The following is a 13797-nucleotide window of genomic DNA, read 5'->3' as shown; positions in this document are numbered from 1 at the left end:
GACCGGCTGAACTTCATTGCCCGTAAACTCGTAGAGGGGGGTTGTCATGGGCAGCAGCTCGGCTCGATCAATTTGTAGTTGATCGAAGGTCTTTTTGAATATGATATTGACCGAGCTTCTTGTGTCAATAAAAACGTGGTGAATAGTGTAATTGGCTATTACCGCTTTGATGAGAAGAGTGTCGTCGTGTGGCACTTCAACTCCCTCCAAGTCATTGGGCCCGAAGCTGATTTCGGGTCCGCTCGCCCGTTCCTGGCTGCAGCCGACCGCATGGATCTGGAGCTGTCGGACGCTCGCCTTTCTTGCTCGGTTAGAGTTGCCTCTGGTCGGCCCGCCAGCAATAATGTTGATCTCGCCTCGGGAAGTGTTACTTCTATTTTCTTCTTCCCGAGCGAACGATCGGGGCCGCTCCCTAGACATCCGGGGATTCTCACGCCTCGGAGTGTGATGTCGCTTGGGAGTCTGTTGTTGTCGCCTGTCGGCTGCCATCCGATCGACTTCACGAGGCCTCTGTCGCCTGTCGGATGATGGCGATCGACGGCCGCCACTCCGAGGAGCGGGATGAGAGATCAAGGGAAGACTGCGGCAATCTCTGGTGTTGTGCGTGTCCGTCCGGTGGAATGAGCAAAACATAGGGGTCCACACCTTTTTCTTCGGTCTGGGTCGTTCTGCAGCTACCTCCTGTACATGGGACCTAGCATGGGGGGAGCGGATTGCTTCGGCCCTCGATCCTCTGGGCGGCTGATGAGCAGTGTGTGGCTTCCGCTCGGCAGGAGGGGCCCGCTCGGTTGGAATTTCCTTCCTTCGGGCCGCTTGGGCTTCCTCCACGTTGATGTATTCGTTGGCCCGGTGTAGCATGTGGTCGTAGTCTAAAGGCGGCTTCCGGATGAGTGATCGGAAGAAATCTCCGTCCACGAGGCCTTGTGTGAAGGCATTCATCATGGTTTCCGAGGTGGCCGTTGGAATATCCATGGCCACCCTGTTGAACCGTTGGATGTAGGCTCGGAGCGATTCGCGGGCTTCTTGTTTGATGGCAAACAGACTAACACTAGTTTTTTGATAGCGCCGACTGCTTGCGAAGTGGTGGAGGAAAGCCGTTCAGAAGTCTTTAAAACTTGTGATGGATCCGTCCGGAAGCCTCCGAAACCACCGTTGAGCCAATCCCGAGAGGGTGGTAAGAAAAACTCGACACTTCACTCCATCTGTGTATTGATGAAGAGTAGCTGTGTTGTCGAATTTACCTAAATGATCATCTGGATCGGTGGTTCCGTTGTATTCACCGATCGCCGGAGGCACATAGTGCTTTGGCAGGGGGTCTTGTAGAATAGCCTCTGAGAATTGACGGTTAATCCGTTCGGGTGAGGATTCCGCTCGGGGGGCTTTGCCTTTTCTGCTGTCTCGTCTTGGTATTTCCTCTGAAGAAGATCCTCGATCATGATTAACTGCTGCGGCTTCAGGAGTGCGGAATAGAGCCCGATGGAATGGAACTGTGGCCGATGGTACTTCCGCTCGGCCACCTGATGCTGATGCCGCTTGTTGCTCAATCCGCTCGGCTTGCGACTTCTGCCTTTGTTCCACAAGCTTAGCTGCTCGTGTTTCGATCAGAACGTCTAGTTCTTCTGTCGAGAGCATCACCGAGTGTTGTCGTCTAGCTTCGTCCATTGCTTCCGATCGGATGCAGGAGCGTTCCCACAGACGGCGCCAAATTGATCCTGTCCGAAAGCTGAATCAATGGGCGCTGGGCACGTGGCGCTCTCCGAGTCGTTGACGTAGATCTCCGACCGGTTGTACGAACCTCCGGCGAACCTGCAAAGAAGCCGGGCCGGGAAGGGGTTCCCGGCGACGACCCTCCGACGCTCAAGTCAGGCAAAGCTCGATAGCAAAGAAGTGGCTCCAAATATCGTAGCATGCATACCTCCAGTGAAGGGTGAGGCCCTTTATATAGGGCTGGAAAGGGACTCACGCACACATATCGAGGCGAATACGTGTCCTCAGCCCATACCTCCATATGGGCTTGTCAGAAAGGCTTACCTGACCCCTTACTGCTACAGTCCGAGCACGTCTTTGACGGGACAGCGGACCCCTGTCATAAGATCCTGCGTATGGCCTGCTCCTCGGACATACCCGCTGTCAGAGGATGTTTCCTTGTCCTGTTCTCCTTACTATATAGCGAGTGTTCGGCCGGTCGGCAGTCCCTTTTCGTCCGGCCGGTCATACATGCTGGTCCACTTGAGATATTCCCGGTAGTGTGCTCTGTGGAGACTGATCGCAGTATTGCTACTTTATGCCTTCGGCCGAGTGGGCCACCCGCTCGGCCGTACAATCCTGTTCAACGAGCGTCGGAACCCTGACTCCTCGCCGGGTGCCTTGGACTCCGATGGGACCCCGTTTGGTCGACCGGTCTCCTCTCCTCCGGTCGGCCGTTCGACCCTTTGACTTCCACGTGGCGTTGACTTCCCTCAGAGATGGGTCCCTGTTCTTATCGCCGGATCAAAAATCGGTTCAGTTTGTTCAATTTTTATTGGATAAATTCATCGATTTGGTTAGTTCGAAACAAAATTTGATAATTTAATTTTAGTTAATTTGATTTGGTTCAGTTCAACTTTAACTAAATACTTAGTCCTATTTCTATGCTCATAGTTTGTCAACGCTTCCTCGAAGTTGAAGGTGAGTAATTAAATATTTATAAAAATTTAACGATTTTCATGTAAATTTTGGTATTTCATCCCGATCCTGTCCGAACCAGGAGTCAACGAACGCTGGGGACGTGGCGCTCCCTGCTGGACCCTCGAGCGCTCCGGCGAACCTGCAACAAAATCGAGCCGGGAGGGGTGTCCCGGCGATGGCCCTCCGACGCTCAAGTCAGGCGGGGAATAACAAACAGATGGCCTCAAGATGAAGACTTGCATACCTCCGGTGAAGAAATGGAGACCTTATATAGACCTCTCGAAGAAGCCTGGGCGCGCCAATCAAAGCAACCACCTGCTTTTGACCATGCCCAGGTATGGGTCTATCAGAAGGGCCATGCCCAGATATGGATCTGTCAGGAAGACATCCATGAGGCCATACTGCTACTGTATCAACCTTTCCATGATGTGACGGCAAGATCCTCCATCGTGCGATCTTGTGTACGGCCTAATCATCAGACATGCTTCTGCTGATATCCCATATCCCGAGCCGAGCGCATAGGCCGCTCGGCCACCTTTGTACCCTCACCCTTATCTTGGCCGAACGGACAACCCGCTCGGCCCTTTGGTCCCAGCCGAGCGGACTCCCGCTCGGCCCTTCGATCCTTCTGCCTTGGATGGGTTATCTCTAGCTCCGCTCGGACCATTACCCGCTTGGCCAGCCCTCCATCCATCCTTAGGCTGGGACCCTTCAGAAGGTGGGCCCCCCATTCTTACCGCCGGATCACTTGCCTCTCTTTCAAGTCTAGTCGAAGGAGGCAGTGAGTCCGACTGACTGGACTATGTGTCCGAACGGAGCGGTCGTCGCCTTACCGTCGCTTATAATATCCCTTGAGTCGTTCGGCCCTTACACCACATTCAGCCGCTCGGCTCTTTGTTTTGGATGTCTTGGCGTTCAACGTGGATGTTCGCTTGTCTAAATCTTCTCGAACATCGCGCAAATCCTTTTCATTAAGTCGAAGCATGTGCGGTATGGGCGCATTAATTGCGCCTGGTGACAGAGCGCCACGTGGCTCCTCTTGCGTGGCGGTGATGATCCGTATGATGGGACGCCGATTGCTTTGAAATGGACGGTTAGATGATGACCTTGTCTCCCGTGACCTGCATCCGACGGCGGAGGCCGACCGACCTCAGCCGTATAAAGCCTCCGTCTCCTTCCTTCGCCGCATATTCGCTTGTGCGTTGCCTTCTGCTTCTTCCTCTGTCGTGACCTCCGACGATCCAGTTCTTGTTTTTCGGCGGCTAGCATCTCACCGGTGATCCTTTCCGTCCGTTTCCTTCTCAGTGAGTCTTCTCCCTTCGTTTACAAGGTCTTCCCAACTTGTTTTGCCTCTTTTGCTCCCATTCCTTCAATTCCTCGCTATCTTTTTGCTTCTTCGAGATGGCAAGCTCCTCCGAACCCGCTATTGGTGTTCATGACCCTTGGTATCTGACCATGGAGAGTCGGTTTGATGAGGAGGGTGCTCGGCGCCTTGTTCGGACGTATGGGATTCCCGATAACTATGAAATAGTTGTAGCCGACCCGACTGACCGGCCCCATGACCCCCCGATCGGCACCATTTGTTTTTTTCTAGACCAATTACAGGGCGGCCTTAGATTTCCTACCCATCCCTTTATTTTAGAGGTTTGTAACTATTTTCGCATCCCGCTCGGCCAACTTGTGCCGAATTCCTTTAGGCTGCTGAGCGGGGTGGTCGTCCTCTTTAAGCTGCACAGTATCCCTCTTGACCCCAAAATATTCCACTTCTTTTTCTACCCTAAACAATCCGAGCCGGGCACTTTTACCTTCCAAAGTAGAATAGGCTTTAGATTTTTTGATAATATGCCGACCTCCAACAAACACTGGAAGGAGTTTTTCTTCTATATCCGACTTCCCGAGCGGCCAACATTCCGAACCAAATGGCAGATCGCCAGCCGGCGCTCGGCAAGTTCAGAAGCAATCCAGCCTATCTTCATGCGGCGAACTGGTTATCCGGTCAACGATACAAGATCGACCAGTTGCTTCTCAAGGGGGTGTTGTATATTTTCGGATTGTCTCCCGTTCGGGCAAATCTCCCCTTCCGCATGAGTAAGGATTCTTTACTCTCTTAGTTTTTTTTGTCTAATTGATTTTAATTTCTTTTACTGCAGCTGAAGTCATGTGGCGCTCCAAGGCTACCGCTCATTTGAAATTAAAGTCCGTGGAAATTGAAGCGGCCACCAAAAAAGAGCTCGCCGAGCGGGGTCTCATCCCCAGCCGCCCGGCAGATGCAGGAGAGGGGGGGGGGGGGCGCAGTCCGCCCCTGAAACAGAAGCTGCCCCATCCGCTTCAACGGAGGTTGAGGCGGATCCTGTTTCCTCAGCCCCCGCCAAGCTGGGCGTCCCCCAGGTCGGAGATCCACCATTGGAGGTTTGGTGGAAACGTCGAAGAGACTCCAGCCTTCCGCCGACCCAAGAGGGGGCAACACAGGCGCCGATCGGCGTAACTTCGCCTGCTCGCACGCCATCACAGATCGGGACCCCCGTGGCTTCGCCTACCGCACAGCCCTCCGGCTCTCCTCCCCGGACTCGTCGCCGCTTACGTCGGTTGGGCGAAACTTCCACCATAGGGGAGTCCTCGCATCAGGCGGCCGCGACTGAAGAAGCGCCGTCCGGCCATCCGACCATCCGACCATCAAGACTACCCTCCGATTCCCATCGGAATATTTACTGTCCGTTGATCGGCCCTCGAGCCCTGTTCACGAAATAACCTTGACGGGTCCGCTCGCCAAGCTTTTTGAGGACGCGCAGATTCAAGTGGCCCTCATGACGCCCAAGCAGCTCGACGACAACAACATGCAGCAAGCCACTCAGGTAAATTCATTTTTCTTCCCGCACCATGCTACTGTTTGGTCCCTGATTTCATTATTTCCCTTACAGCGTTGGGCTGAGCAAATCGCCACTAGCCATCGGCTAGCCGAGCTGGACGAGCTCCTGGAAAAACTCCAAGTGTCGGGAGGTCCGTCTGCTGAGCGAGAGAAACAAGCCTTCGAGGCCGAACAGAAGAAGTCTGCCGACCTGGCTACAGAGGTGGCTCGGCTAGAGGGCCAAGTCAAGAAGCGCGAAGTGGATGCCAAACGCGCTACTGCCCGGAAGAAGCGAGCGGTAGCCGATTTGGACAAGATGAAAGTAGATATCCGTGCGCTAGATCAGCGATCCAAGGATCTGGAGGCCCAGCTGAACGCCGAGCGAGAGGACCGTTCAGCAGAACGCACAAAGGCCGAGGTGGACTTGAAGGCTGTCCAAGATACCTTAACCGCTTCCCGAGCGGCACTCAAAAAATATAAGGAGGGAGAGCCGAACCGCCTAGCAGCAGCGCGCCAAGAATACCTCCGCTCGGAGAGGTTCGGCGCAAAATTCGGCGGCAACGTCTCTTCTACTTTCGCCGAAGCGGTCAAGGTCACCATGACGTACTTGAAGAAGGGTGGCCACCTTCCCGAGGGAATGCATATTCCCGCCTCCGACCTGGCGGCCATGATTGATGATATCCCGGACGCCTTCTTTAATTTTGAAGACCCGGAGTGAGGCGAGTTCTTTCAAGTGCTTTCTGTATTTCATCCGCTCAGCGGATGCAAAAATTTTTGTACGTGTCGTTCGGCCTCCTTATGTTCCTTTGCTTGCATTTTTTGTTTGCCCTTCATTGTCTCGTTTTAGTGTGTTGCTGCTTATTCGTAGAATCAGTTGGACTCCCCTAGCTTCCTACTAAACGACCGATCGGGTTAATCAATTGACTTGTTTCCTCAGAATCGTTTAGCGCTTGGCTATGCTAATTGCCTTCAGTGAATGTGAAGTGTTGGCAAACCGACGGCCGATCGGCCTTAATCAGTCTGGTACTTGCGAACGATCATGATCGGCGGCTCTTGATCTTTAACGACGGTGCTCGTCGGCGCGGATGTTTAGAGCCGCGATGGTGCTCGTCGGCGCGGATGTTTATAGCCGATCGGCGCGGCTCTTGATCTTTAACGACGGTGCTCGTCGGCGCGGATGTTTATAGCCGATCGGCGCGGCTCTCGATCTTTAACGACGGTGCTCGTCGGCGCGGATGTTTATAGCCGATCGGCGCGGCTCTCGATCTTTAACGACGGTGCTCGTCGGCGCGGATGTTTATAGCCGATCGGCGCGGCTCTCGATCTTTAACGACGGTGCCTCTCGATCTTTAACGGCGGTGCTCGTCGGCGCGGATGTTTATAGCCGATCGGCGCGCCTCTCTATCTTTAACGACGGTGCTCGTCGGCGCGGATGTTCCTAGCCGGTCGGCGCGCCGCTCGATCTTTAACGACGGTGCTCGTCGGCGCGGATGTTTATAGCCGATCGGCGCGGCTCTCGATCTTTAACGACGGTGCTCGTCGGCGCGGATGTTTATAGCCGATCGGCGCGGCTCTCGATCTTTAACGACGGTGCTCGTCGGCATTTCGCTCGGACATTTATAGACGCCGGCTCGTCTCTCGATTTTTAACGACGGTGCTCGTCGGCGCGGATGTTTATAGCCGATCGGCGCGGCTCTCGATCTTTAACGACGGTGCTCGTCGGTGCGGATTTATAGCCGATCGGCGCGGCTCTCGATCTTTAACGACGGTGCTCGTCGGTTTTCCGCTCGGTTTTTATAGCCGGTCGGCGCGGCTCTACGGTTTAACGTCTGGGCTAGACGTTGGCTAATTTTGACGCTTCCGTTCGGCGAAGCTTTTTGCCCTCCTTTTTATCACTTTTCGTTCCTTTCACCCAGCTTGGATAACGTACTCTTGGTCGAATGGCTCAGGGTCTGCTTCGTCGAGCATTTTGGCTAGGATAATATACCTCCGTCCGAATGGTACGGGGCCTTCAATTTTAGAGCGCTTGGCCCGACCCATTTACCTCCGTCCGAATGGTAAATTTTAGAGCGCTGGGCCTTCGTTCCTCGAGTGCTCGGCTCGATCAATTTACCTCCGGCCGAACGGCGCGGGGCCTTCGTTCCTCGAGCGCTCGGCTCGATCAATTTACCTCCGGCCGAACGACGCGGGGCCTTCGTTCCTCGAGCGCTCGGCTCGATCAATTTACCTCCGGCCGAACGGCGCGGGGCCTTCGTTCCTCGAGCGCTCGGCTCGATCAATTTACCTCCGGCCGAACGGCGCGGGGCCTTCGTTCCTCGTTGACGATGCCTTATAGTTGTTCTCTTGATTTTTCATTTCTGCATTTCAAGTATCCAGTCGAAAAAAGTACATAGGATGATTTACATTGGCACACCTTTCACCCCGCCCGGTAAGGCTGGAGGTGGTTTGCGCTCCATGGTGGATCCAAGTGCCAATCCATCTTTATCCGCTCGGCTGCTCGTCCACCCAACTTCCTCGTATGTGGTCGATTCATCGCCTGACATCAAATTCCCGCTCTTGAGGCTCCAGAAGGAGGGGCTTGCTATAAGTCGAATTCGGGAGATGAAGTATCTGCTTTTGAGGGCGATGGGACTGTGGCAGTCGGTGCTTCCGCTCGGGAGAAGCGTCCGCTCGGAGGGCCTTGCCTTTTCTGTTGTCCCGTACCGGTATTTCATCTGACGAAGACCCCGATTGTGATTCACTGCCACAGCATCAGGAGGCGTCCGGAATAGGGCTCGAAGGAATAGAACGAGTGGCGATGGTGTTTCCGCCGACCACCGTAGACGCTGTTGCTTCTTCTACCGCTCTACTACATTGCTTTGCTCCACAAGTCGGGCGACCCTTATCTCGATCGAGCGCCGAGTTCCTCGTTCGAGGCGCCATCGTGGTTGTCGCCCGCCTCGTCCATTGCCTCTCGCTGATGCGGTGCTCCCACAGACGGCGCCAAATTGATCCCGTCTCAACCAGAGTCAACGAACTGGGACGTGGCGCCCTCGCTGACCCTCGGCCCGGCGAACTGCAACAAAACCGAGCCGGGTGTCGACGACCCTCCGACGCCAAGTCAGGGAATAACAAGCAGATGGCCTCAAGATGAAGACTTGCATACCTCCGGTGAAGAAATGGAGACCTTATATAGACCTCTCGAAGAAGCCTGGGCGCGCCAATCAAAGCAACCACCTGCTTTTGACCATGCCCAGGTATGGGTCTATCAGAAGGGTCATGCCCAGATATGGATCTGTCAGGAAGACGTCCATGAGGCCATACTGCTACTGTATCAACCTTTCCATGATGTGACGGCAAGATCCTCCATCGTGCGATCTTGTGTACGGCCTAATCATCAGACATGCTTCTGCTGATATCCCATATCCCGAGCCGAACGCATAGGCCGCTCGGCCACCTTTGTACCCTCGCCCTTATCTTGGCCGAACGGACAACCCGCTCGGCCCTTTGGTCCCAGCCGAGCGGACTCCCGCTCGGCCCTTCGATCCTTCTGCCTTGGCGTCGGAAACCCAAGCCCATGGATGGGTTATCTCTAGCTCCGCTCGGACCATTACCCGCTTGGCCAGCCCTCCATCCGTCCTTAGGCTGGGACCCTTCAAAAGGTGGGCCCCCCATTCTTACCGCCGGATCACATCCAAAACTGACTAATGAACTTAGAAAACTTTGAATCAATTTAAATCAAAATCAATATACTCTTGAGAACCTCTTGAATGTATTCATGACCTTAGATCTAAATTCGATAATGGATTTTTCGAACTCTCATTTCTAAAAACATCAAATTTTTAAAATTTTAAATTTTAAAATAGTATAATCAATTAATCAATTTGGATGAAATTGACGGATGAACTTAGAGAATTCCGAATCATTTCAAAACAAAATAAATATACTCCTAAAAATCTCCATAATATATCTATGTTTCATATATGAATTCAATAATGAAGACTGAGAGTAGTAAATTTTTGAATTGGTAGAATAAAAATTTAAAAAAAAAAGTGATTTCAATTTATTCTATCAAATTTAGCTCCAAAGACATAAATAAATTTAAAGATTTTCAAAAATACATGATCAGTTTTAATTTAAAATAATTCAGAAATTAATTGTTGGACTATAAAGAAAGTGTGAGGTACTTTGAGAACATAGTTCATGATCTAAATATTATAAAAACTGGATACATGATTTATTTAGATTAAAAAACTGAAAATTCATAGATAGAATTAAAACTCAGTCATTAATGCTATGATACATGAAATAGTTCGAGAAAGTTCTCATGTTTGAGGCGTTCGTCTGGATCACCACGAGCAAGTACGACTTCACGTGATTGGACACACAAGTCAAAGTCGACATAACACGAGATCTCTCACAAACCATAAAAAATAAAGTCAATTGATCACGAGAAAGAAAGAAGGCGCGCTCGCCCGCGCTGACATTACTCAACAGCCCATTTAAGGCGTCGGTTTCTAGTTGATCAGCCACGAGCGCGATGACGCCAGCTCGACTCTCCGGAGATGCTCCCGAGTCTGGGTGTCACCTTTCCTCGCTCACATGAGCGCGCGGAGAATGCTTCCACGTGTCCGTAGAGCAAGGCCGACCCTCGACAGCCGCCCGCTTCGCTTTCGCAGCCTCGTCCGGCCAACGAACGACCCATGACATGCATGCTAACATGATGGCCCCACCTCCTTTTCTGCTCTGCAGTTTATTATAAATGGGCAACTTGAGGCCTTCGCTCCTCCTCCTCCTCCTCGTCGTCGTCTCCATCGTCGAACAATGGGTTGCTGGTCGCCGGTGGACGCCATGAAAGCTTACCTACGCACACTTCAATTGGTCGGTTTCTAATTTTGTATGTAGATTTTGTTTTTGATAATTGGAATTGAAGAGCTAGCAATTGATTGATTAATTGGATGTTGCATGCGATGAATTGTACAGTTGGAGGAATTCTACGAGTACTACGAGGAAGAGGAAGTGGGCATCGAGCCCATGTGCGTGGAGTACATCTCCGCCCTGGCGGCCGGCAACCGCGCCAGGGTCATGGTGGACGTGGAACCCGGCGGCATGTCGCCGTCCGTAATCGCGCTGGCTGCGGCGGCGCGGCAGACGGGCGGGCGGGTCGTCTGTGTGCGCCGCGAGCAGGAGGCGGGGGAGCTGCTGAGGAGGCAGGCCGAGGGGTTGGGCCTGGCGGACGTGGTGGAGTGCCGGGTGGCGGGGCGGCCGGGGGAGGCGGTGGAGCGGCTAAGGGGAGTGGACTTCGCGGTGGTGGACCGAGGGATGGGGGAGGAGGACTGCGAGGAGGCGGTGGCGGCCGTGGACGCGGGCCCGCGCGGGGCGGTGGTGGTGGTGAGCAACCTGTTCGATGGCGGGAGGAGGTCGCCGGCCCAGGCGGCTCCTGCGGGAGGAAGGACGAGGGTGCAGATGAGAGGGAGATCGTCGTCGGTGGTGCTGCCGTTCGGCGGAGGGATGGAGGTGATACGAATTGTGGGAAGAAGGGGGGATGGAGATGGCGGTAGGAGGGGCAAGAGGAGGACTTTTGTGGTGTACTATGAAGATCGCGAGACAGTGCATGAAGATTGTGTAGACCTTGAATAAGGATGAAAAGATAGGGATAAGATTAAGCATCATTTTTCTATCTCCAATGTATATATATGTAATTTTAAATAAATTTCTGGATGAATTAAATGGTGGATGGAACAATAATCTACTGCTAAAACGATAATTCTCATTGTTCAATTAATCTTTCCATTTACATTTTCACTTAAAGCTTTCTATAAGCTACGTGTCATATAACAACGACATTAAATCCGGGGAGTAAATCATTTCTTCTAAACTTGCCAAACTTTTATCATTTATTTTTAGTTTCCAAGTTTCAACTCTGGTCACAGACTCGCACACTAGACAATTATGTTGCTCAGAATGCTGCTTGCAATTAAAAGTTTAGTTCTATATATTTAACTTGTGGACTTATAAATATCTAGTGATCGTGCCGGAGTGGTTATCGGGCATGACTAGAAATCATGTGGGCTCTGCCCGCGCAGGTTCGAATTCTGCCGATCACGGTTTTTTAATGTAAGTTCCTTAGTTTTTAATTATTAATTAATTTTTAACCGAAGAATGATTTTGCTCTCTTTTTTGTTTTTATTTTATCTGCACTTTTTAACATTAATATTTCTAACAGAACCATAAACACATCCTTTTAATTTTAGGTCGGGGCCAAAGATCCTAATGTTATTGAAGCATCCTTAAAAAAAAAATCATGCTCAATTCATCTTAACCAATATCCAATTGAATGAAAAATAAATTGGTTATCTAAATTAAATAAGTTGGCAATGTAAGTGCTCAGAAATGCATAAGCTTCCTAAGGAAAAACTTTTATTTTAAAAATTTTCTTCTTGTACAACTCTTACAAACTAGTTCATATATACCTTTTTCGAGTATTTGATTCCTTATCAATATGTTGATATGTTATTATCCACCCATTACCTATTTTTTTTCTATCTAGCTTTTCCTAATTTTTATCATACATATAAATAAACAATAATTAAGCAATTAACAGAAAATTAGAACACAATATTATTACATGGAAGGGGGTTAAAAATATTAATAGGTACGTCAAAGTCTACTTTAAAAGGATAAGAATCATCGACCGTTCTTTTAAAAAGAGGTTATTATCAACTAAAAAGTTTATATTCATCGCCAATAATATATATTGGTAACAAAATAGAGCTATATATTTTGTGAAATTTCACTTTCGTCTTTCTGAATAACGTGTGCAGCCGTTCTATCACATATAACATTTTTTTTCTTCGTATCATTAGGATCATGAAGTTTGTTTTCTTGAATGTAATCCTTTACAATTTTACACGTATCCAACTGTGTAAGCGGTTCTTTTGTATCCTTGCATATAGTTAGCATCGGACGTCTACTATCTGCAAGACATTTAAGATAAGAAGTTAAATCGTCCCTAGAGTACTAACTATCTTCAGCTCTATCATACTTAAGTTAGTAGTTTGTAAGACTTTAGATCGGTGAAATATGACCAATCGGGTATGAAATGTCAGGACGGGATACCTGGGTCCGGAATACTCATGAATTTTTTTAAGATCAGATCAGGACCCTGTGCTCGGATTAAAACAACTCAGACTGATCCACTCAGTTAAAACTAAGAAAAAGACATAAAATCTAGAAAAAAAATAGCCACAACAATAAGTGCCCATTAATAGAGTACAATATAATGTTTATACACAAGTCATTTGAATTCTACGAATACAACGTCGGGCATCTCTCTGAGCATGCGACGATGATCTAAAAAATTTTCATGAGGGATAGAGGACAAATATCCTTCCTCTTCAAGTTGTTGAAGTGCCCCCACCGCACCATAGGCCACGGACGTGACGAAGCGATCCCCCACATGTGAGCCGAATTCTGGAGAGTGTAAATATTCTTCTCGGCTCGCTTGTAGGCGGTCGCTCTCCCCAGCCTTGTAGGTCTCCAAGGCAATAACAGAGCTCGATAAAGCAGATTGAGCCTGAGACAGCTCTGTCTACAGAGAACCCAGCTCTGTTGCCTGAGACTCCAGATCCCGCCTCTGGTCCATGATAAGCAGATCCCAGGAACTCAGCTCCTGGGTCATACGATCCATCTCCTGCTTATGTGTAAGCTTGAAGTCCTCTAGAATTGCAGATCGCTAAGACAACTCTGATTGAGTCTCTTGACACTTAGCCTCAAGAGAGCTTCAAGCTTGCCCTTGTCATCTCGGAGACGGTTGATCTCTGACTGGACCTCTTCCAAGGTCTGTTCCCAGGAGGCGCTCGCTTTCTTCAAGGTCGCCACCTTCGCCCTAAGTTCGGGCACGACTGTAGTAGGGTCAGATATTTGAGACTCCAGGTCTGCAACTCGATCCTTTAAGATCTTATTAAGCTGGTATATGTGCAGGATTGTCTGATTTAAGCGGAGAGACTGGGAAAACATCTATTCATAATCATGTTGAAGTGAGAGCAGAAAGATAGAGTAGGAGGAGCATAACCACAAAAGAAAGCGGGAGCTTACCATAGTGGCAGTTTCAGAGGCCAAGTCCACCAAGGTAGGCAAAAGTGCGAGTGTCCATCGCCTGCATGATGTGCTTCCATTGAGATGCTAATCAACCCCGCAATAGGATATTGTTAGCAGGAGCGACGAGAGAGTGGCGCAATCCCCACTCTGTGGGCAGAGTGGTGCGGGAAGCAGTCCCACTCGAGTCGGCTGGGTGGAAGCGGACC

General features: G+C 50.4%; 1 protein-coding gene and 1 non-coding gene across 2 annotated transcripts; both read left to right on the top strand.

Annotated features, from left to right (window-relative positions):
* The first annotated feature begins 10264 nt into the window (after window positions 1–10264).
* LOC122039988 lies at window positions 10265–11228 on the top strand. Its single transcript, XM_042599383.1, has 2 exons — window positions 10265–10372; window positions 10475–11228. Exons 1-2 carry the CDS (start codon window positions 10316–10318, stop codon window positions 11129–11131), a joined length of 714 nt encoding a protein of 237 aa, XP_042455317.1. The 5' UTR covers window positions 10265–10315; the 3' UTR covers window positions 11132–11228.
* A 288-nt stretch (window positions 11229–11516) lies between these two features.
* Window positions 11517–11598, top strand: TRNAS-AGA. The gene has a single exon. It is a non-coding gene; the product is annotated as a tRNA-Ser (tRNA).
* The last annotated feature ends 2199 nt before the right edge of the window (window positions 11599–13797 follow it).

This window comes from Zingiber officinale, chromosome 2A (assembly GCF_018446385.1).
Source record: "Zingiber officinale cultivar Zhangliang chromosome 2A, Zo_v1.1, whole genome shotgun sequence".
Taxonomy (NCBI): Eukaryota; Viridiplantae; Streptophyta; class Magnoliopsida; order Zingiberales; family Zingiberaceae; genus Zingiber; species Zingiber officinale.
This window is presented reverse-complemented; position numbering and strand designations above follow the sequence as displayed.